Genomic DNA, 21,844 nt, shown 5'->3' on the forward strand with positions numbered 1-21,844 from the left:
CCTACTTAATGTGGCAGTCAAATAAAGTACTGAGGACTACAAAAATATGCTTTTTCTTCCTCATAAAGGTCCTGACGAGGCACCTCTGTCTAGCACATCATCTTTCCCAAAAGTCAATCTTTCAGCAAGTTTATTTATACAGAAAAGAACAGTCTTGCAAACTTGCCATTCGCTGGCAGCTGAACTTACCCTTGTGCTCAGTTACTGAGTAAGGAAAACGGTGTGGCACCCAATCCTTATATTCTTAGAGTCACCTGGAAAAAGAGGCTGAAAGTAACCAGATTTACTTAGCTGGCCCACACTGCTGTCCACCACTGGAGAATCACACACTTTTTTCCACCTAAATACACCTAAAACTCATGAATTCTTGAGTTTCACGCATACAATTCTTATCTCTGTACAAAGCGCCACATGTAAAACAAGGAAAGTCTTTTAACTTTCCAAAAAGATAAAGCAGAAGCAATACTGATGCTAAAGATAAAAACTTGTGACAGGGATCCTTCTCTTCCTTTCTCTTCTGTCTCAAACATGGCCTCCAAGTACCACTCAGTAAATCAAGCAGCCTCACAGATGCTGGAACCCATCCTGCAGCAATAAAGCCTGGAGAGGATACATCTTTGCTGGCAGAGGGACAAGAGATAAATTACAGGCTTATGTCTATGGCACATACACTACAATCACTGCAGCCCTAGGTCCAACCTTGCCAAAGGTGTCACAGATTTCAACCTAATGGAAAGAAAAGCAAAAAGTGAGATTTTGTATACCTTTAAGGATTGTGAGAACTCCATCTTTATAACACCAGAGTGCTCTGGGAAGACATACAGATCTCTATATGGCTGCTGTCCCAGTGACCTTGCCACAACTCTGCGGAGCTGTTCTGTGTTCCATAAGATGTCATTCTCATAAAATTAGCACTTTAATAACCCTGGCTGCAAGTACTCCGTGTGGCAAAGCAATATCCATGTACTCACAACAAGCACTGCCTTCCAGGAAGCTATCAAAGCCCAGTCAGATTACAAAAACTTCAGGCATATCCTGCAAGGCATGGACACAGACATGCAGTCTGTTAGGGGACACCAGTTGTAAAGGGATGACACAAATGCAAAAAAAAAAAAAAAATCTCAGCAAATATGTTTCTGACTAATGGAACAGGAAGATATCCCACTTCAGAAATTAAGCTCTTTACATTGATTCCTTTAGCCAACACCCCAGTCATGAAAATGAAGGGCTTTCAGAAGGTCATACAAGTAGTCCAGGAAAGATGCTGACTTGTTTATAGTGCAGAACTAATAAACAGCCCAGCTTTTGGTCAGTCAACATACACCACAGTAGTATCAAACAGTGACGAAGTGCAGCACTAGGAGCAGCTCAACAGCCGTATTCCATTTGAGAGCTATTGCACTCCCAACATGCTTTGTTAGCAAGGACATGTTTTTGTGAATTTGTCAATTAACCACAGTAGAGCTGGCCCATCTTGTTATTAAAATGCAAACTTTGCAATGCTAAGCTGAGTACCAATCTTAATAACCCACTCCTTAGGAGCACAAACATCATAAAAAAGTCAAGCATTTTCATAATGCTTTGCTAATGAGGGTCAGGGCCTGATTGGACTTGTTTTGGCCTCCAGCCTAGCAACAGTTTCTGTATTGGCCAAACTCTGGTGAGTCTACTATTATTTTTAAATATTTGCATATTTCCTGCCTTCCATGGAGACTCTTGCCACAAACCACCACTATATGGCTCAAACAACTAACACTTCTACTTCTGAAGACAATAATTTGATGCTACAGAAAACCTGCACGTAACTGTAAACAGCTACTTAATGCAAAAGCAGCTTTGCATACTGAGTTTGCTCCATTAATTATGGCATGAGTTTTGGGAGAACCAAAAACTAAGGACTAAATATATATATATTTCATTCATTGACTGGTCACAGTCTAGATCTGTAAACTACGCAAAATGAGCTAGCCCAGGGTTCCAAATTTTTATTTTCTGGTTATCTCTTAACTGTCAGCAAGCAAAAAGTGCCAACACTAAATTTCTCTTGTTTTAGTATTCAATGCTAGATAACATTACAAATATATTTAACTCACAACTGAAGAGAAGGCAGAACTGCCTACTCTTTCAGCAACTCCAAATAAAATACTTGCATTCTTAAATCATTAACTTCTCAACAATTTCTAGCAAAAAAATATTAAAGTTAGATGTACATGTGAAGTAAACCAAATCTAGACACAAAATATATTTTTCTGAAAGTCAGAGACCTTAAATGTCAAAAACAATATTAAAATTTGAATTTCCATTAAAATCTTTAGCAGAAAGATAAAGCACAAGGTAGAATAAAGAAAATATGATAAACAATATGAATGTAACTAAACCAAAGGAGGCAATAAAAATGAATGACCAGACTGATGGCACAAGGAGAGGTGGTTGCTGACTCCTCATCCTACAAGGAGTAGGAGAACAATTAACTTCTGCAGAACTGGTACTGCAGTGAATCAGAGCACATTATAACTTTGTGGTGACTGCTTTTACCTAAAGAAACAAAACCAGGGTCTATCCTTGAGACTGTCAGTGATTTGATTTCCTGTACTAATAGAAACTACCTTATCTGCACATAAGAACAGCTCACTAAAATGAGCTTACAAAGGAAAAAGTCCTCAAATTACAGTTAACCTAATTTGGAGTTTATCATAGCATTATTTTCTCAATTCACCAATCATATCAGAAGATGAACCTACTGGCAAAGGCAACTTCTTTCTGAAACCATGCAACTTTATCCCGTCTGCCCCTCTGCTGCACCAAGACGCATTCAGCAGATCTGCTTTCAAATATGCTGGGAATTCCCTGCTGAGCACTGCCAGTGCCAGCCAAAATACACATTCTCTACTGCACTGTATTTTCAAAGCATCTACCACAGAATGCCACTCTGAAAGAACCACCACTTCATATTCCAAGGTTTAACATTCAACAGTAAAGACCCTGTTAATTTAGAAGAAAATATACTGAAGCTTATACGAATCCACATGACATACCCACGAAAGCCAGAATGAAGTCAGACACACAGATGTGAAACGATGCTTCCCGGTCTGTGTTTCCTTGTTGATCTTTGGCCATGACCAAGCAATCATTATAGCTATTGTGTAATGTTGGAGTGTAAGAATAAATACAAATTATTGCTGAGTCTGCCACACAACAGTGTAAATCTCCACTGCCATACAACCAAATCCTGCAGAGAAACAATGAAATTTCGTATTTCTGGCATCAAGAACAGTAATGACAATAGTTACAGCTCACCTCTGTGTAGGGATTGCAGAGAAAGAACACTGCTGTGTTTTTTAAGACAATATGAAATCCTAAGCTTCCAGACAAAGTTTCAAAGAAAAGCTTGTAAAGAAACATATACCAAAGCAAGCAAGGAGTTAAGTGCAAGGTTCCAACATTACAGTAAGTTGTAGAGACTAAAGCAGGAAGTCAGGCTGCAGCCAAGAAACAAGAAATTGAGAAAAGCATGAAATCCTATCAAATGCAAGCCATAACATTTTTATTCACGCGTATATGTAAGCATATGTACGCATCTACAGACAAGCTTCATCTTTCTTCAGTGCCCTAATAAAAAGCAGACAATTAACACTGTGGGAAAAAAAATCAGCTTTGGGGCTGTACAGGAAGATTTTAAGCTATTTCAATCTAAATCACCAGCAATTCTCCACCACTATTACCAACACGTTACCAAGACACAGTAACTAAGGAAAAAACTTGGATGTCCAGTAACCCTAGAACCATTGCTTTACTACAAGGTTAAGTTACACTCACATTGAGCAGAATCACAACTTACTTTGAGTGTGAAAACTAATGGGCACAAGACTAGCTAACTCTGTATTTTTAAACTGTATTGAATTGAAATGTTTCCAAACTTCACTAACAAAATATTAAGGTAGGATAGTACTGCTACCCCATACCCTTTCAGATTATGTAAATTAACAGACCTTAGACCTGAAAACACAACAAAATACAAAAGTTGGAAACATCAACACGATAGCAGATCTGCATCTCTGTCCTGTAGCCAAACGAACAGTTGCTGCAAAATCGATGTCATCGATGAAGAAAGGAACAGATAAATTTCTGAGCTAACTCTTTAGGTCAAAACTGGCTATCACCTGGATAATATCTTAATCCAGAGGTCTTCAATCACAGAAGATGGTCAAGCCACACAGATTATTCCTGTGGCAACAAATGTGGTAGCCAGCAACACTTCAACATACGCACAGGGCTCTCAGCTTTCCTAAAGCGTAAGAACAACCACAGGTACAGAGGTCAACTAAAGACACCACCTAATGCCTCTGCACAGCCCCCTGACAGATGAGGAAGATATGAGCCAGTCTTCATACAGGCATTTGAATGCAAGACACTCATGGTAAATATTTTTCCAAAGAGCTGCTCAGACAGGTGAGAAGAAGAGCACAGGCCCCATCACTCATTCCAGCTGCAAACTGTTATTCTTGGTCACCAAGTACCAGATGACAGGAGCAGAACAAATGATTCCCCTTACAAACTGTATCAAGTACAGGTGGTGATCACTAAAATAATCCTGCTCACTAGCAGGAAACCATCAAAAAGGGAGTACAAAAAACAATTGGCAAAAGAGTTAACCTGCTGGACTGCCAGACAATGTCTTCTCCACAAAGACATTGCTATTAAAATTAAGTAGGCAAGATGAAGAGCTTGAAGCAGATACTGTGCAGGACAACAACTCAGAAAGGTGATTTTTGTGTGTCAAGGGAAATCATTACAGTGAGCAGAGACATGAGATTCTTTAAAAAAAAAGTCCTCATTCCCCACAGCACAGCTTCAACTGAACTCCTCTTCACACATTTACCCTCCCCCTCTTGTAACAACCTTCTTGCACTTCCACTCACTTTCCTACTAGAAGGAAAACAGCAGTGAGCAGTGTGAACCTTGAGCTCCTTCACACTGGTAGACACTTCCTTTCCACTTCCACAATGGAAAGCAGGACATGGTATTGCTTCCATTAATCATGATGGCCCATCTTGCATATTGCACAAGACCAAACCAGAAAGGCAATAAAGGGATAGGAGTTATTCATCAGAAAGACAAGAAACACAGGAAAAAAGGCTACTCAGTTTTCATTCTCCTAAAATGAGTGGACTGAAATGCTTTTACAACCCTTCTTGCATCCCCTTAAAATTAACTTCTACGGACACTTCTAGAAAACCTGCTTTTAAACAAGTCCAGTGTTCTCTAACCTTACGCATCAAACTGAGTTTCAAAAACAGTGTCTAAATGACACTTTGTCTAAGAGACAATTTTGTCTGGGTCAGCAACTTTCAAATTTTGTATCAGTGTTCACAAAGCCAGGATAATTTCTACATCCCTTCTGCACCTGCAGTTGGAGAGCCACCACACTGGTAGAAGCAAGGCACATGCCCTGCAGGACATATCCTGTGAAGAAGGGAAAGGGTGGCTTAGAGAGCAACTCAAAGTGAAAAGAAATTACAGATATGAGAAAGTTCTTCAAATAAGAGTGACAGAATAAAATGTCAGCAGATCAATGGAGCCTGTAAGAGGAGAGGAAGTCCATGGCCGGAATGACTTGCTCAGCCTATTCTTGACAAAATACTGCTGGAGAGATTCAGTGTCTTCCAGCTATCTTCTTTTGACTCCATGAGTCACTGCCCTCCCCAACCCAACAACTCCCTAGCCATATCCTCAACACCCTGTTCTCCATGCTTTAGGAACTCCAGAGATAGGAAAATGCCAACTATTTCATCTATGTATGGGCTGTCCCGGAGTTCAAAACCCGCTCCCTTTCAAAACAAGCTTTTCCACTCATTCCTACTGCCTCAAATTTGCTGCCCTGACGCTGTCCTCATCTTGACATCAGAAAGTCAGAAAAATCCAGGTGTCATAAGCAGGTTTTATTCTAAAGACAACATGCCAGAACTCCTTGTCCAAGTGACTCAGCCACCTGCTTTTCTTTGATCATGCCCAGTTTCATTGTTCAAAGACCTGCAAGGATATGAGTCATGTTTGGGTGAGGATACCTGCTCACAGGTCTTTCATCCTCCCTGTAATTAACATAATTTTCAAAAATCATTCTATACTTTACATACAAACCCTTATTTTAGGCTACTACTCTAAGACCAGACGTTTCAGTCTATGGACAAAACCTCCAAATGAATTCGAGGCAGAAAGCTGCAATACACATTCACTGAAAAACACCAGTTCTCATTCAGGTTGTTTTTTTGCCATACAGGATGAAGCCCAGCTTCAAAGTCAACTTCCTATCTTTGTGAGTTACCCAGTTATCAATAAGACTGCCTGCAAATCTTGTGAATGCTAGAAATCATGCTGCCTCTGAACACCTAGCAGAAGCAATTTATTCACCGACCTAGAATTTTACATGTAATACTGAACAACTTTTTCAAAGTTGCATCCCCAACTGCACAAACATAATCAGCTCACAAGGCTGCTGAAAGCAGCAGTTCTGCCATCTGTCTGCTTATTCCCACCTCACACTTGTACAGGCACAAATGTTTGTGAAGCCATGCAATGATCCAGAGAGAATCAAACTCTGAAACCAATCAGGGAAAAATATAAAATTATCATTAGATCATTTCCTGATCTGTACAACCATGCATGCTGGCACAAGCATGGGAATAAACAGAAATTACATTACTAATTTTAATGGCAATGCCATTTTTAGAAGTCCAGAAGTTGATGCAGCAACTTTTCAGCAGGTCTATCAACTAAATCTGAAGAACACATATGAATATCAGAAAAATTGAAATAATTTTACTTAATTTTCTATTGTGTTCTTGTTAAAGTAAGAAGTGGGAGAAAAAAGCGAAGTGATCTACTGCTTACTAAGAGGAATCAAAGTGCTTGCTGGAAAACATTTCAGTGTTGAGATCTTTACCCCGGCCTCCCTTTCCTCCACTAATAAAACAGACACAGTAGCACTAACCTGTTCAACAAAACATTCTGCAACACAAATAAAAAAACATTAATACCAAGGTAATATTGTTACAGAGAGACACAGACAGAATTCAACTCTTACAGCAATGAAAGAGTGAAACAGAACAAAGCTGATGTTACAACCTACAGTGGTCTGGGATGGAGAACAGACACAGGACAATGCACAGCAAAATGGCTACTCAGAGCAGCAGTTTCTAAACAGTTGGTATCTACAAAAGGACAGACATGGATTTGCAAAAGACCTGGGTAAAGAAACTCACAGTGGAGTCTCCCTGCCCTCCTTTCATTATTGGTACTCTGATGAAATCACATAGGAGTTATGAAGAGCATATAGGGAAGACTTGCTGGGGTGGCAGGTTAAGTAGGAATCCACAGAGCTGGGTTGTCATGACAGCAGCTGAAAGTATGCAAGAGTTGTATAGATCCTGGGTGTTAGAACAGCAAGGACTACAAATAAGATCATTAATACATTACATTTTTAAACACCAAAAAGCATACACTACATCTCATTAATGAAACACAGACTGCATGATAACCGTTTGCATTGGTGAGGGTGCACGAGGGCCCAGGACATACACGAAAAACTTGTAATTCAATAAGTACTGATAAAGCACAGGTTTTCACAGACTTGATACTCATGCTATACATTAGAGGAAAGAAGTGACATGCACTCTGGTGGACCAATGCACTCGAGTCTCAGCTGGAGCTTGGAAACACCACATGAGCTCCATTCCATTTAAAAGCAAAGTAAAACAGCGGAAACTCAATTTCAACAACCTCTTACGTTAACTTTGCAATCAAACGGACTTGGATCATGCAGCAACTCAGTAACTCATCCCAGCTGAGAGGAAGTAACTTCCTGTCAGAGAGAAGTTACTCCCCGAAGTGTCTGAGCTCTATCTGCAGCAGCACACCCGGCTTCCCGGCACAGGCAGGCTACAGGTGCTGACATGCTGGGCAACACTGTCCTGGCGGGTCACTTCTGAAGGCAGTGGGGCACAGGATTCAAGACAAACACTGAACAACACTGGCCAGGGATGGGAACGAAACAGGCCCTTGGTGGACACTCTTGCTTGGGAAGCTTGGGAGGCAGAGGGAGGATGGCAGTAACAGGTGTTTATGTGATCTGTTCAAAACTCTGGGAATTTGATGTGGTGGATTACTCGGGGACTCGGGATGTCTAACACTGGGTGATCTTCAGGGGTCATTACAAAGCAAGGACTCTGCACGATCTGAGACCAAAGTAGCGTTACAAGTGCCTGGCACAGAGAATGTACAGGTACACCAGTGTTCACAAATCCAGGACTCGCACGACAGGGCTCTTACACTGGGTACTCACCATCCAGCACTGGTGAAGGAGAGGCCCGCGTTCATGCAGAACACATGGACAGCGAGAGGCTGCCTAGTGAAGGGGTCCCAGTAAGGACTACCGCTGAAATGAGCGGGAAGCGGGCTACGCGGGCGCTGCTGAACACAACCCAGGAGCGGGGAGAGGACACTGCCCAGGGGGCGCAGCAGCCGAAGGTGGCCCAGAACCCGGGGCGCGAAGCCCGGCACAAAGGCGGCCGCTCGGAGCAGGGCGCTGCCAGAGGTGTCAGGGACCACGGGGGAGATGCCACCAGCGAGCCCCGTGCGCGACGGGCCAAGAGGGGCCAGGGAGGGGTCAAGGAGCCGGCGGGCAGCGAGGCGCTCCCCGGGCCGAGCCCGACGCGGGAGGGCAGCGCGGCTCCCAGGGAGCGGGGGCGCCCGCGGGCCGGGCCCCGGGACAGGCGCGGGGCCAGGCGAGGACAGCGGCCGGGCGGCGGCAGCCGGGAAGGTGCCGGGCGGGAGGCGGGAGCCGCGGGGAGGGAGGGAGGGCGCCCGGCCGCGGGGAACCGGGCGGGACGGGCGCGCACGAGGCGCCCACGCGGGCGGTCGCGGCGATACTCACTATGGGTCGTTGGTGAAGCGGGGGCTCCGCGGGGGCTGGTATCCGTACAGGTGACAGTAGAGCACATCGAAGCAGAAGCAGCACATCTCGGCCGACACCACCATCTTCCTGCAGCCGGGCCCGCCGGAGCCAGCGCCGGGGGAGGCGAGCAGCGAAGAGGCCGGCGGGGAGAGGCCGGCGGGGCCCCCGCCGCAGCTGAGCGGCAGCGGCGGGGATAGGGCGCAGCCGGCGGCGCCCCCCGCCAGAACCCCGAGGCCGTTCATGCGGGGGCCCCCCGACGGGGGCAGCGCCCCCGGCTCGCCCCCCGCCGCCGCCGCCGCCCCGCCGCAGTGGGAGCCGCCGCCGCCACTGCCCGGGCCGGCCGAGCCCGAGGGAGGGGAGCTGGAGAGTTTCTGCTTCTTCACCCCGCAGCAACCCGCCGCCATCTTGGAGCCGTCTCCCCCCACGCAGCGCTTCCGACCCATGGCGGGGGGGCCGGCCGGCCGGCCGGGGGACGTGCGGCGGCCCGCTCCGCCTCCTGCCGCGCCCGCTCCGCCTGCACGGGGAGGGGGCGGGAGAGGGGAGGATGAATGAGGAGCAGGAGGAAGAGGAGGATAGGGGGAAGAAGAGACAGAGAGAGCTGTGTTAGAGCGACCCGGTGAGCGGCCCAGGGGGGCAAGGTCGGGGGTGAGGGGGCAGCGCGGCCCGCAGGTGTGGCGGCCTTTCCCCTCCCCTCCACACGCCGAGCCGCCCCTCTCGCCTTCCCCCCGCGCTTTATCTCCTCCTTCTGCCAGGGAAGTGGAGCAACTCCACCTCGCGTGCTAAAAAAAAAAAAAAAAAGGAAATAAATAAAATAAACCCACAAACCCGAGCTTTGCAGGCGCCGCACGGCAGGAGCAAAGCCCTTGAGATGGTTAAAAACACCCCGCTAAATAATTCAAGTGACCTGAAATGCCTTTCTCTGGGGAAGAGAAGGGGAGGGCTGTGTTGGAGCCGCCAGGCTGGGAGCCTGCAGAGAGTGCTTGGATGCAGCTATTAAGCATGCAATCGTGATGGCTAAAAGCCACGGGCTTTATATGTATGTATGTATATATATATATATATTTTAAATTATAGCTTTGGCAATTACTCCACAACCAGTAAGTAGCAGCTCAGAGCGTAGGCCCGCAGCTGCAGAGCCAGCAGCCATGACCCGGTGAGACCACGGCCCCGGGTGCCGGCAGCCCGGGGGGAACCTGTAGGGAAGGGAAGTCCAGAGGAAAAAGGATGTGAGTGCCTGCTGTCCTCCAGGCATCAAAAATTAAGCTTATCAAGGAGGGGAAATGTGTTTTATATTACTATTTTACGTTAGCCTCACATATAGATATATCTGAATATATGGAGAGACTTGCAAACAGCCATGAAGTACTTCAGAATCTGTGTGTATGTATATTTAGAAAATAACACCTCACCCGTCAGTGTTATGCAGCCATCTCTGGCATGGGATGTAACAGCTGCTTAACATAGAATAGCAACACTACAGTATCAGGGAAGACAAGGGGGTGAGGGCTGCCACATGGAGTTAAAATAATATCACAAGTTTAGAGGGACAGTCGTTACACAAGCTGAAATTCTGTATACAGAAAGATTTCAGTCTCAAACTACTTAGAGACTCAGTTTTACATTTCTTGATGGAAATGGTTTCTCCAACATCCTCATTATACTAATTTTGGCTGCATCTTAAATTATGTATTTGAACAGAAAATCCCCAATTATTAGATCTCTAATACTAATGGGTTAAAAGGCTCTTTGAGGGCTTCTGTCCAAATACTGGCCTAAACTCCTCTTGCTTTGACTGTGAATCATAACCTGAAGTGAAACAGCTGCACGGAATAATAGCAAATAGAAAGGAGAATTAGATGGTGTGAAGCAGTCTTTTCCATTTTTAAATGTAATGTTTACATTTGGAGCAGTAGAATACTTGAGAAGGGAACTGGGTTCCCTTCTCAAACAACTTTCAAGTTTCTTTCAAAACAAAGGCAACGTTTTCCACTTAGGGATTCATTTGTTTAAAATCAGTTAGCAGTGACACCTTCTGTTGCTTTTGGGAAAATAGTTTCTCCAGGTATTGAATTCTGGCTTTTTCTCATTTTTTTAACATCCTATGTTATTTAACACCAATATTTATAAAAATATTCAGTAATTGCAAAAGCTTATGATACAGACAAATATTAATTGTTCACTCCACTGGGACAGATATTTGGAAGGTTCATTGTAAGGCTCAGAGCTAGGACTGATATCCTTATGCAATATCAAGACTAGTGACAGTGCATAGTGATAACTTTTTGATTAAATATGGTATTGAAATGGTCCCTGATTGAAAGGATAAACCAAGTATATTACTTAATCACGAAAAACACTTTACTTTTTCCACTTCTGCTGATGTTCTTTGCTGTATTTGCCTATAGTTGTGCTCCTATTTTACCTCAGTGCATGTAATGCATACCGAATCGGTATGTAAAGACAACAACAAATATATGAATACAACTGTGGAAACTAGTGGAATCAGGAAGACAGAATAGTATTATCAAATATCTTGAAGTGGAGAGAACTGCAGGCTCACGAAGTGTTCTTCATAATTCAATGGAAAATTTCCATTTATATTTGAAGGAGCATTTATTCTTTGGACAATATGGTTTTGGTTGACTGTAATACATGTTTCATTGGTCCTTTGTTTCAGTTAAGTATCAAGGACCTCTACATTTCTTACTACAAGAAACCTTGAATGTGTTCAGTTCCTTAAAGTACTTCTATACTCTGCTAACTTTAGAAGATTCTCTCCTGTTGGTTGACGACTGTGCTGTGCCTCATATGCAGTCAAATGTCCCAAGTGAACTCTGGATGAAAAACAAACTCTTTAGCAGTACCAGTGGAATCAGAATGGTCTTGCAATTAGGTCACTTCAATTTTGGAGTGATGTAGCTCTCCTTTATGACTTCAGCTGTTTAGCACTATTGCTCTCCTCATGTTCTAAAGCCCCAATGGTTTCAGAATAGCCACTTGTTACAAGTAACAGATTAAAATTAATGTTTTAATTAAAAGTCACAATTCATTATTCTTGAAAAGAGCTGTTAAAGAAATTATTCTGAGAAAAACAGAATTATTTTCAGAAAGATATTCTCTCAGTGATCTGAGCCTGCTGCTGAAGGATTGCCCTTCTTAAACAAAATAATCAGGAATGCTTAGTGTCTGGTGGGAAATGATATTCCTAACAGACATGGTCTAATTCCTTTGAATCTAAGGTAAAATTTGCACTGACTGTAGTAGAAGTTGGATTGTTCATCAACTGGGCCAAAAGATCATTTATGTTTCCCCAGTATTCCTACAATCTAATTAGAAGACAAATCAATCAGAACAAGGAAACGAGCAAAATTTGGCTCCATCAGTAGGCAGGAGAGATCTAATCCTTGCCTTATTACTATCAATTCTTTTAATAGGAACTGTGACAGGTGAGGGATTTAAAAGGGTACTTAAAATAGCACATTTAGGCTGTGGTTCCATGTGCATTTCTGCAGGAGTAGTAATTTTGGTTTAAGCAGCTTTACCTCAGCTAATTGTTCTCTTTCCTGCCCCACCCATACTGTTGTGTTCATGCAGCTGTTTGTGCAGATGTGAGGCAGAAGATCAAGTTTAAAAACACTTCTTTCCCCCTCAATTATTTTTCAGCCAAATCAGTTCTCCAGTCTGGTTTAATCAGAGGGCTGCACAAAAATCTGTGTTGGCCTCTTGGAGTGGCTACACAAAATTGAGAATTAATGGCCTGGGCAGCTTAAACATTGCTGGCAAAAAATTAGAAGATGCAGCCCTAAAGCAACATTTCACATATTTATGTGGAAACTGTCAGAAATCACAGAAACGTTTGAATTTTTAGGTGAAGAAAACCAGTCTAGGAAAGAGCCTTGAACGGGAAGGAAATTAGTTTGTGCTTGAGACTGTAGAACAGGCAGAGTCAGGCAATGAAGGAAAGGGAAACAGAAGGTCCTCTTTTCAAAATACATAATATTCCAGTTTCTGAGAACTGAAGGAAACATATATACTACAAATAATTCTGTAAAAAAAACACCAAACAAAACCCTTCACAATTTGAACAATGTAAAACAGCTAGCATGTCTATGGAGTTGTTAGTTACTATTCTAGAGAAAAGTCCATCTTTCATCTTCCAAAATTCAAAGTTTAAATTCTATCTTTGTATCTTCCCATCATAATGAGCTTTTTTGGATGTGCCTGCCATAAAACTGGAAGATTTACATGCTGAAAATTCCTTTGGTCGAGTTTCCACCCATTGTAGAGCCCAGTCTAGGCAATTCTTTCCATTGTCCTGCAGCTTACAAGGCATTAAGGCTGTAGCTGGAAAGAAAGTGGGTTTGCTTGTATTACTTTCTCACATTATTCCCAAACTGGTCTATCACTCTTGAGGCTCATGTGGAGTTTTCCTCAGTATATTCTGCTTAGACGGAATAGTTACTGTGCTTCACTTAGACTCTGTGTCTCAGCTGTCCCCAGGAGAAAACTAGATGCCAGAATCTAGGTCCAGAAAGTATGCACAAAAATCTAGTAAAGTTAATGAAAGTTAACTTTCACATGTCTGAGAACAGCAATTGTTCCTACCAGTTAGAGGCCATATCCTGCTATTGTTCCATATATCAAACCCCTATTGAAGTCTCTTCTAAAAAATCTTGTACAAAAATTCATCTCCGGATGTGATACCAGCCAGCAGACAAAAGGTCCCCACATGTTATTTTACTGGAATCCTGGCCCTGTTTCATATTTTGGGCTATGTTATATTTTTACCATACTGTGAATCCAGTCTGTATTATTTTAAAATGAACTTTTTTTTACAGGAATTTTTCACTCTAATGTGAATTTAGAGTCTGGTCCTGTTAAACCATCTGTGCATGGAGCTTGCACTGCAAAACTGGGCATTTGTTTGTTAAAAAAAACCACAACAAAACAAACAAACACCCCACTAAATAAACCCTCCAAAACAAACAAGTAAAGCAAAAAAATCACCATGCATTCCTAAAATGTTATTTTTCAAAGTAAATAATCTAGGACTGAACAGTTTCTGAAGTAGAGATAAAAACATTGTGTGTCAATGGAATCAGAAAAAATATTTAATTTAAAATCTAAGGTTCAAAGCAATTTGTATTTATTATTTATAATAAATAAATGGATGGTGAGACTAGTAGTAGCTTTTTAATGATATTCTTTTCAACTTATTCTGTGAGCTGCAATGTTCCTCAAATATTATGTTAATGCCATATCCTATCCTTTTTGAATGTATTTTTCCATTGTACAGTGATAAAAGGAGATGTAGCTTATGTAGCTGTATTCTCAATATAAATTCACCATGGCTTCATTGAGGTCAGTGGAGCTACAGTGATTTATGCTAGCTGATACATTAATAATAAGCCTTAGGATATATTTTTTGACATTGCTGTTTGTAGTTGGTCTCCTTCACCAAAAAAAAATGTTTGCTGCTACTGTGGAGAAACCATTTGCATTAATAGCATTTCCCACTTCTGAAGAGTCAGAGCTTTAGGAGCTGTAAGTTAATTAGAACAATATAGGTGTCTGTTTATCCAGTGCAGCCATACGGACACCACTAATGAGCCCCAGCAACAGTCAGATAGGACACAACAATTGAGGTGTATTAGGAAAAAAATGTAATCATTAATTTTCAAGTGTATGAGTGAATTAGAAAGATAGAATGCATGGTAATGTTTTGCTAAGGATTAAAATTTGAATCAGGACACCACAATTACAAGCCTGCTTATTCCTAATAGTTTGCGCTAAAACCTTTAGCCATCCCAAGGGGCCAGCACTTGATTTTGTATCTCATCTAAAAATACCAAAATGAAACTTCCATATAAATTTAGTTAATGCAAGGAGCAGTAATTTCAGAAAAGAGGTGAATGTTAATAATACTAATTGATTATTAATAATGTTAGTTGATGAGGATGACAGAAATGCTCCATGTAAGTAAGACAACAGGCATAAATTTTGATCTTCCTTTTGAGACTGTGTTGAGCTTCCTTTTTCAGATGTTATTTAATTTTCTTGTGAAATGATTTGATTTCTTCTGGCTGCTGCTTTTTCTATCTTTTTGCACATGTTATCTAGCTTTTGGTGTGAAGGAATTTCACCTTCATTCTTATAATGTCCAGTTCTTAGCTCAGGTTCATGCTCCCTTGCTCTGGTATTTTACACTGCTAAGATAGCATTGAAGCTGTCATCTCTCTGTTCCTTTCAGAGAAATGAGATATACTGTTCTTTTCCAAGAGACTGAAGAACTTTCTTCTTAATCTTTGTGAGCAGTGAAAACTCAGTGAATCCTTCTGCTGTCCTTTACTATGCTCAGTTCTATAAAAGAATCTGTGAATCTTAAGATGGCCAAGGATTACTTCTACTGTTCCAGGTGGAAACATCTCGTCACTTGATATTGGATGGGTTTAGTTTCTCCTAATGTAATATTTTGGCTATTGTTTTGAAAGAGTGTTCATTAGCTGCAGTAGACTATTGCAGCTTCTAAAAATATGCAAGCAGGGCACTCAAGTATTTTTCCATCTTCAGTGTTGTAATACATTGCTATTTATCAACTGTGGTTTTTTCCTTTCTCCCTAGAAGTATCAGCATTCTTTATACTCACTCAATGCCTAAATTACTTAACTTTATATCTTCAAGGGCTTCAGATGTGTACATGGCACCCTGAATGATATGTTGATCCTCCTTTTTGTGACTGGTTTGGTAAAATCACCACTTGGGTCACTTTGTTGCACTTACTTCTTTTTCTGTGCGAAGTAAAAACTGAAAAATGCCAGTGTTTTGCCATAATGGTACTGGTTCTTCAGGACTATCAACTGATAAAATCACTAAATACATTGTCTTAAAAGAGACTTGATATAAATAGAATATTAGTTAATAGCAGGTGTTACCCTCTGTGGCAAAAAGCCAGCAGGGTTCCAGAAAAACCCTTGTCATTGCAATTGTTCCATTCCTCACTGGCACTTTGTGAGGGCAGCCCCAGTGTGGCTGATGCTCAGCTTCACCCTCACCCCTATCTGCTTTCATATATTCAGTCCTGCAAATTCTTCTTTTCTTTCTTGTGGGTAGGAAAAGCCAAACAACTCATGAGCACCAAATCCTAACTCCTTCTTGTATCTTTATGGCTTTAGAGGGGACTAGCAATCCTGAACCCCAACTCCTGCAAGTTTCTGAATAAAATTGAATCTGTTGGAACAGGTAGAATTCGGTGGCTCACTTATCCATAGTTACATATTCATTAGTTTTATTGCCTCCTTTCTGTAGAATTCATGTTCTCCAACATATTTTCTCATGTACTTATTATTGCAAAAGCCAGTTCTCCTTTCAGATGTGTATAAATCAAATTACTCCAGTGAGGTGAATAGAATTTCATTGTTACAGAATGATGAGTTCAAACCCAGGCCTTTTAAACAAACTGTAGGTCTCCTTGTAAATCTATGAATGATTTGTCAGTTTCTAGGTCTCCTGAGCTATCATCTGTTTTCAAGGAAAGTGATATTTTTATAGATCAACATCCATCCCCACAAAACTTTATGTCTTCCCATTTTTCTTATCTCCCACATTTGTATTCTCACTCTAGGGAAGGGCCTTCAGGCTGCCTGCTGGTGGTGATAATTTCTGTCATAGTTGTTCAATGTATAAAATAAACACATTGCATTAATTTTGAATAAAAAGCAGCTGGTAAACATGCAAGCTTCAAAAGTGTTCCCTCTCTTGTGCCCTCTTCCTTTCATTCACTAATTCTGATATTCCTTTTTCCACATTATCCATATAACTCAGTCTGCCATTACAGCAAGTAAAAGTAGACGTTTTGTTTTTAACGTGATCATTATTTAAATAAAGTAAAACATATTTTAGAAGATTGAAATAAATAGTATTTCTTCAACTATGGAAGAAGTCATAGCATTCAGGAAGCACTGTTGCTTGTTATGTTTTCCTGCTAATCCTTATAAAAGGTGAAGTTACAGTTTTTAACATCTAGAAATATCTGTGATCATCAAGACTTGTGTCTGAGCTTTGATTTGCATGTTTGTTTTTCTCAGTGGTTTCTTCATGGTTAATCTAATAATCTACTGACTGCCAGAGATTGCACAAGAATAACATTTTTTTATTTAACTACAATACATATGATTTGAGGAAATTATTATTTCCATTCTTAATATTAAAAACATATCCTTGTTACTTCAAATGAAAAGAAAAAAGAACATCTCTCCTTGTGTATTTTAAAGTAAATCTATAAGTATATTGATCTAGAGGCTCCAATTATAGGATTTATTGCCATCTCCCTTTAAACTGCATCTCAATAATAATTCATTTGTTTTGATTTGCATTTCTAAAGAGCATTTCAAGATTAGAAGTATCCCTGTGACACAGTTGTGGAGAATCCTAGCACAACATGTCAGATCTAAGGCACTGAAATATTTCAGGGCTACCTGTTCATGTACTAGGTTCTTCCAGCTAACCCTCATTTTAGATTAGGGATATAGAAGAAATTTGAAAATAATTTTATTAAAAATCCTTTGTGTTTAACTCTTTAAAAAATCACGTAAGAGTTTGAATTCTCTGTTTTTCTATTGCCTACTCTGTGTTTGTTTTCACAGGTCAAAGTCCTGCTGTCCAGTGTCATCACATTCAGATTCTGCCATGACCTGTAAGTCTCTCACCTCTAAATTTCTATTGCAATAGAACAGCTGCCTGAAAACTGTTGTGGAATACTGAAATATGTCTTTCATTGAACCATCATGAAACTATGTATGTTGGATATGGCTTGTCTTGTTATGTTAAATCCATGTAGTTCAAGCATGTATGCTTATAGCATATCTCCTTTTTAAAATACTAGTTTATGATAATCTCATTAATTGCATTTTAAATGGGAGACTCACGGCTTATCAAATCTTCTTCTGTTTCTAGAGGTACCCTTACTCTAAAACTAGTAGTCTTTCTAGCTAAATCAGAACTAAAAGTTCTCAAAGAAAAATATTAAATTTGCCCTTTGATGAACAATTACCAAGCATTACATGTTCAGAGTAAAAAATGGATAACATTTTATTTTATGAGTCCACTAACTAATAGTGAATTAGAATAAAACTCCCATGGGAACACATTTGACATTCACATGAATAACAGATGAGTTCATTATGATCCCCTGCTTATAAAAGGAATGGCAAATGAATTCATAATTATTAAGCATTTAAAAATAACATTCCCCCAAAAGATAAAATTCTGCATTAAATACCCGGCTGTGGTTCAGCTGCAGGGCTTTAAAGAACCTGAAATGAAGTGGTACTACAAATGATTTGGTCATTTGCCACATTGTTTAACTACTTGGGAGCCAAAGTAAAGAAGATTTGTGTGCTAGTCAATGCCTTTGAATTAATTCTGAAATTTTGAGATTAATCTTGCTTCCAAAGCAGAGAATAGAGATTAGATACATGGTGCATGAAAGGATTATGCTGCGTCTATGTATAAAGAGGAGGGTTGCAGCACATATGGCTACTGACATGTACTCATGTTATAAGTGCCTGTGGGCATCTCATTTGAAATACATATTAGAGTTGAATTTTGTAGGGGTTTTTTTGTTGATAGATGTGTGGTTTTATATATGACAAATACCATTCAGGACAGTTATTTTGCTAGAAGTGACATTCTCAAGTACTTGCCAAGCTGTCACATTAGCATACAGCTCACAGCCAGGCAGGAGACAGCTCTTCCATGAATCGAACCTCTGCCCTGTGATGACACTAATAGCACAGGGTCCCAAAGGTTGCCTTGTCTTCCAGGCAGAGAGGGAAATAAGAGATGCTGAGAACAAAGTCAAGAGAACAGCATAGAGGACTTGCAGAGAAGGAGAAGGGGCATAAGTAAAATCCTTTTCTTTGCTCTACCTGCACCAAGGACATAAACAGAAAAAGGATGAGAAGCAGACCCAGTTAAGACTGTTCTAAATGCTGTCACTACTAAAGGGATGCAAAAGTCTTGTGTCCCCAAAACTTACATAGATCTAAATAGCATTGATGGAGTGAAGAAGATCATTATCTTCTGTATAAATACTGACCCCATGTTTATCCAAGGAGTAGAGAAATAATGCCGTATGTGATATATTATCATTATTATAATGCCATGTTCCTTTTCCCAGTATAGAGCTAAGGAGATGTGCGAAAGACCTTGTGTACATGTAGATTTTGAAGTAACATTGCTCCCACATTTTTCCGAGCTCCCTTCTCCTCAGCAGCAGCCAAGGCTCTAACACAGTTGTGTTGCCATTGACTGTGTCGTCATGCTGATCAGGAGAGAAAAAAAGCCACATCAAATGTGCTCATATTTTGTTTCACTCAGAGGTCTGAAGCTGCAGTCTGCCATCAGGTGGACTCCACGAGAGACCTAGGCTGTGGGCTTGAGAAAAAGTGCTGTAAAACCAAAAAGTGCAGAGCAGGGAGGAATTAGAGAGGGAAGGGTCTCAGGATTGTGGAGGGTGAGGGACATACTGCACAGTCATGAAAATGGTCATGAAGACTAGAAATATATTAACCAAAACAGAATTCTGTAACATAATCATACACTTTTCTAGGCCAATTGTTACTACTAGGGAAAAATTAATCAAAATATCAGAAAAGCCATTTGTACTGTACAAAGCTCGTGGACAATTGTGGGCAATTATTTGAGAAACTGTTAAATAACGATAAAATGGTGTCTTTCTGCTTTGGAACAAGAATCACCAGATGAGCTTTAGAAATTGCATAGCTGCCAGTGGAAGAATATGATTTATGCATTGCTGAGTTACATTGCTCTTAATTTTAAAAGTCTTGGAGCTGTCTGATTTAACTTCTGATTTGATCTGTGTGGGTAGAGTTTGGATGTATATCGAGACAATAGGGCTGAGCTGATGCTTCAGAGGTAGGTGAGAAATACCCAACCTAAATCCAATAGAGAAAAACTAAATGTGTATCAGGGAAACTAATTGTGCATCAGGGAAACTAACTCCTTCCTGAGCCCTGTGAATTGCTGGGTGAAGCATGTGGTTTGATTACAATTATTGCCTAATGCAGACCTTCAATTCTTATGGGCCCCATGAGGACAATGCAGGAAACCTGTTCTGTGATGTATGAAGTAAGGGGTATGAACTCTTGTATTCATGCATTCACATCATACATGATTCTACATTTCAACAATTGGGAGATAATTGAGGAGATAACAATAGCCATGTCTGCTAATTATGCTACATACAACTTTTTTTCCTTGAAAGATAAATCCAGGTTTGGAGATTCATTTGACAGTTTTTTGTTTGGTGGGTTTGTTCTGGCTTTTTTCCAAGCTAATACATTATGAATCTATTACTTATAAAACTTTTAAAGTTTCTATTTTAAAACATTTAACATCTGTCAGAAAGATAGTTATTTGTTTATACAGCCTTTAATATTATAATGTATCCATGGTTGTCAATATTTGAGGTAATCATTATTATAAACAAGGGCACAATAAGAGAACCGCTGTGCTAGTTCTCCAGATGATGACAAGGGAATATGTCTGTACTTTTTAGTTACAAAAATCAGATGGCACTATCTTACTGTAACCCCTTCAAAGTTAAGACATCAGAAGACAGTTTGCTTTCAAAATGTTGGATAAATCACTCAAGTCAATGTCACATCATGACTGTTCCAACAGATATGCTCCCTCACGAGGCCACTGCTGGTCATCAGCCAACATCAGTGTGCAAAAAATTGGCATGAAATACCTTATCAGGTAGGTTTCTGTTCATTACCAACACGTTAGATTGCAAGTAAGTTATTCCAATGTTTGCTTGTAATTTGCTAGGTGAAACAGGATGGCCTGTTGCACCACCCTTCTGTTGAAAAAGGGAATTCACTTCACAAAGTTTATAGAAAGCTGTAAATTAGACGCTTCTTTCAACATCAGAGAACTGTGGTCACTAGGAGTCCTTTTGGAAAATTAGGAAAGGAAAAACTGGTAAAAAGGATTGGTTCTTGGAATGAGTGAGTCCTGACTAAGAGAATCAGAGGAACAGCCATTGCTGAGAAGAAAGGGCAAATCCATACAAGGTTATTTTTTAGAAGAAACAGGTACAGTTGTGAGGAGGTATGAATAATTTATAAAGATTCAAGTCTAGGCTTCAGAATGTACTTACAATAAGACAAGTCTCAGTCTGAATGACTTCAATTTGTGGTATGGTATCTTGCAGCAGATAGCAAAACATGCTTGTTCTAAATTTTATGAAACAATAATTATAATAAGTAAATGCAATTGGCAGTGATTGAAATACTAATAATACACTGCATTTCAAACATTTGTTTGAAGTGACCTCAGCCTATTACTCTACTGCAAGAGACAAACCTCTTTTAAATTGCATTTTTCTACTGCTGAAATGTTCCGATAGTATGGTACCCAAATTAGGAATAATTGTTAATAATTTATTCACCAGAAGGTTTGCTATTATCAGCTTTGTTTATGTCAGATGGAGATTAAAAAATAGTTCTCTTTCTTGCAAATTGCTGTGCAAATTTCATCTGCCTTATTAGATGTCATTATCTCATAGGAATGATATGAGATTCTTCTCATAACAGAAAAAAAGATAACCAAATATAATATAGGACTTATGTGAGTTTTAGGGTTGTAGTTGACAGAACCTTATTTATATGTATTATATCTGTAATATCCTATAAGCTTTCTGTTCTACTTGCAAGTAATGTTGCTGTAAACATTCATGCCAAGAAAGGATAAAGCTTGTGTGTGTAATATTTAGCAGAAAACATGTGAAGAATTTTAAAATTTATTTTAAATTTTGCATTACCCTGTGCAGTGCTTTTTGCTGCTCTGATTCAAAATGTTGAAAACTCA

General features: G+C 40.4%; 1 protein-coding gene across 2 annotated transcripts in view; it reads right to left on the reverse strand.

The window, feature by feature from the left end:
• The window catches only part of AMMECR1 (AMMECR nuclear protein 1), a 99,060-nt gene that overhangs the window by 64,424 nt on the left and 12,792 nt on the right, over positions 1-21,844 (reverse strand). For both annotated transcript variants that reach the window (XM_032123745.1, XM_032123746.1), the window contains exon 2: positions 8,930-9,464. In XM_032123745.1, coding sequence (XP_031979636.1) covers positions 8,930-9,464 — 535 coding nt within the window. The remainder of the gene's footprint in view (positions 1-8,929; positions 9,465-21,844) is intronic.

This window comes from Corvus moneduloides, chromosome 14 (assembly GCF_009650955.1).
Source record: "Corvus moneduloides isolate bCorMon1 chromosome 14, bCorMon1.pri, whole genome shotgun sequence".
NCBI lineage: Eukaryota > Metazoa > Chordata > Aves > Passeriformes > Corvidae > Corvus > Corvus moneduloides.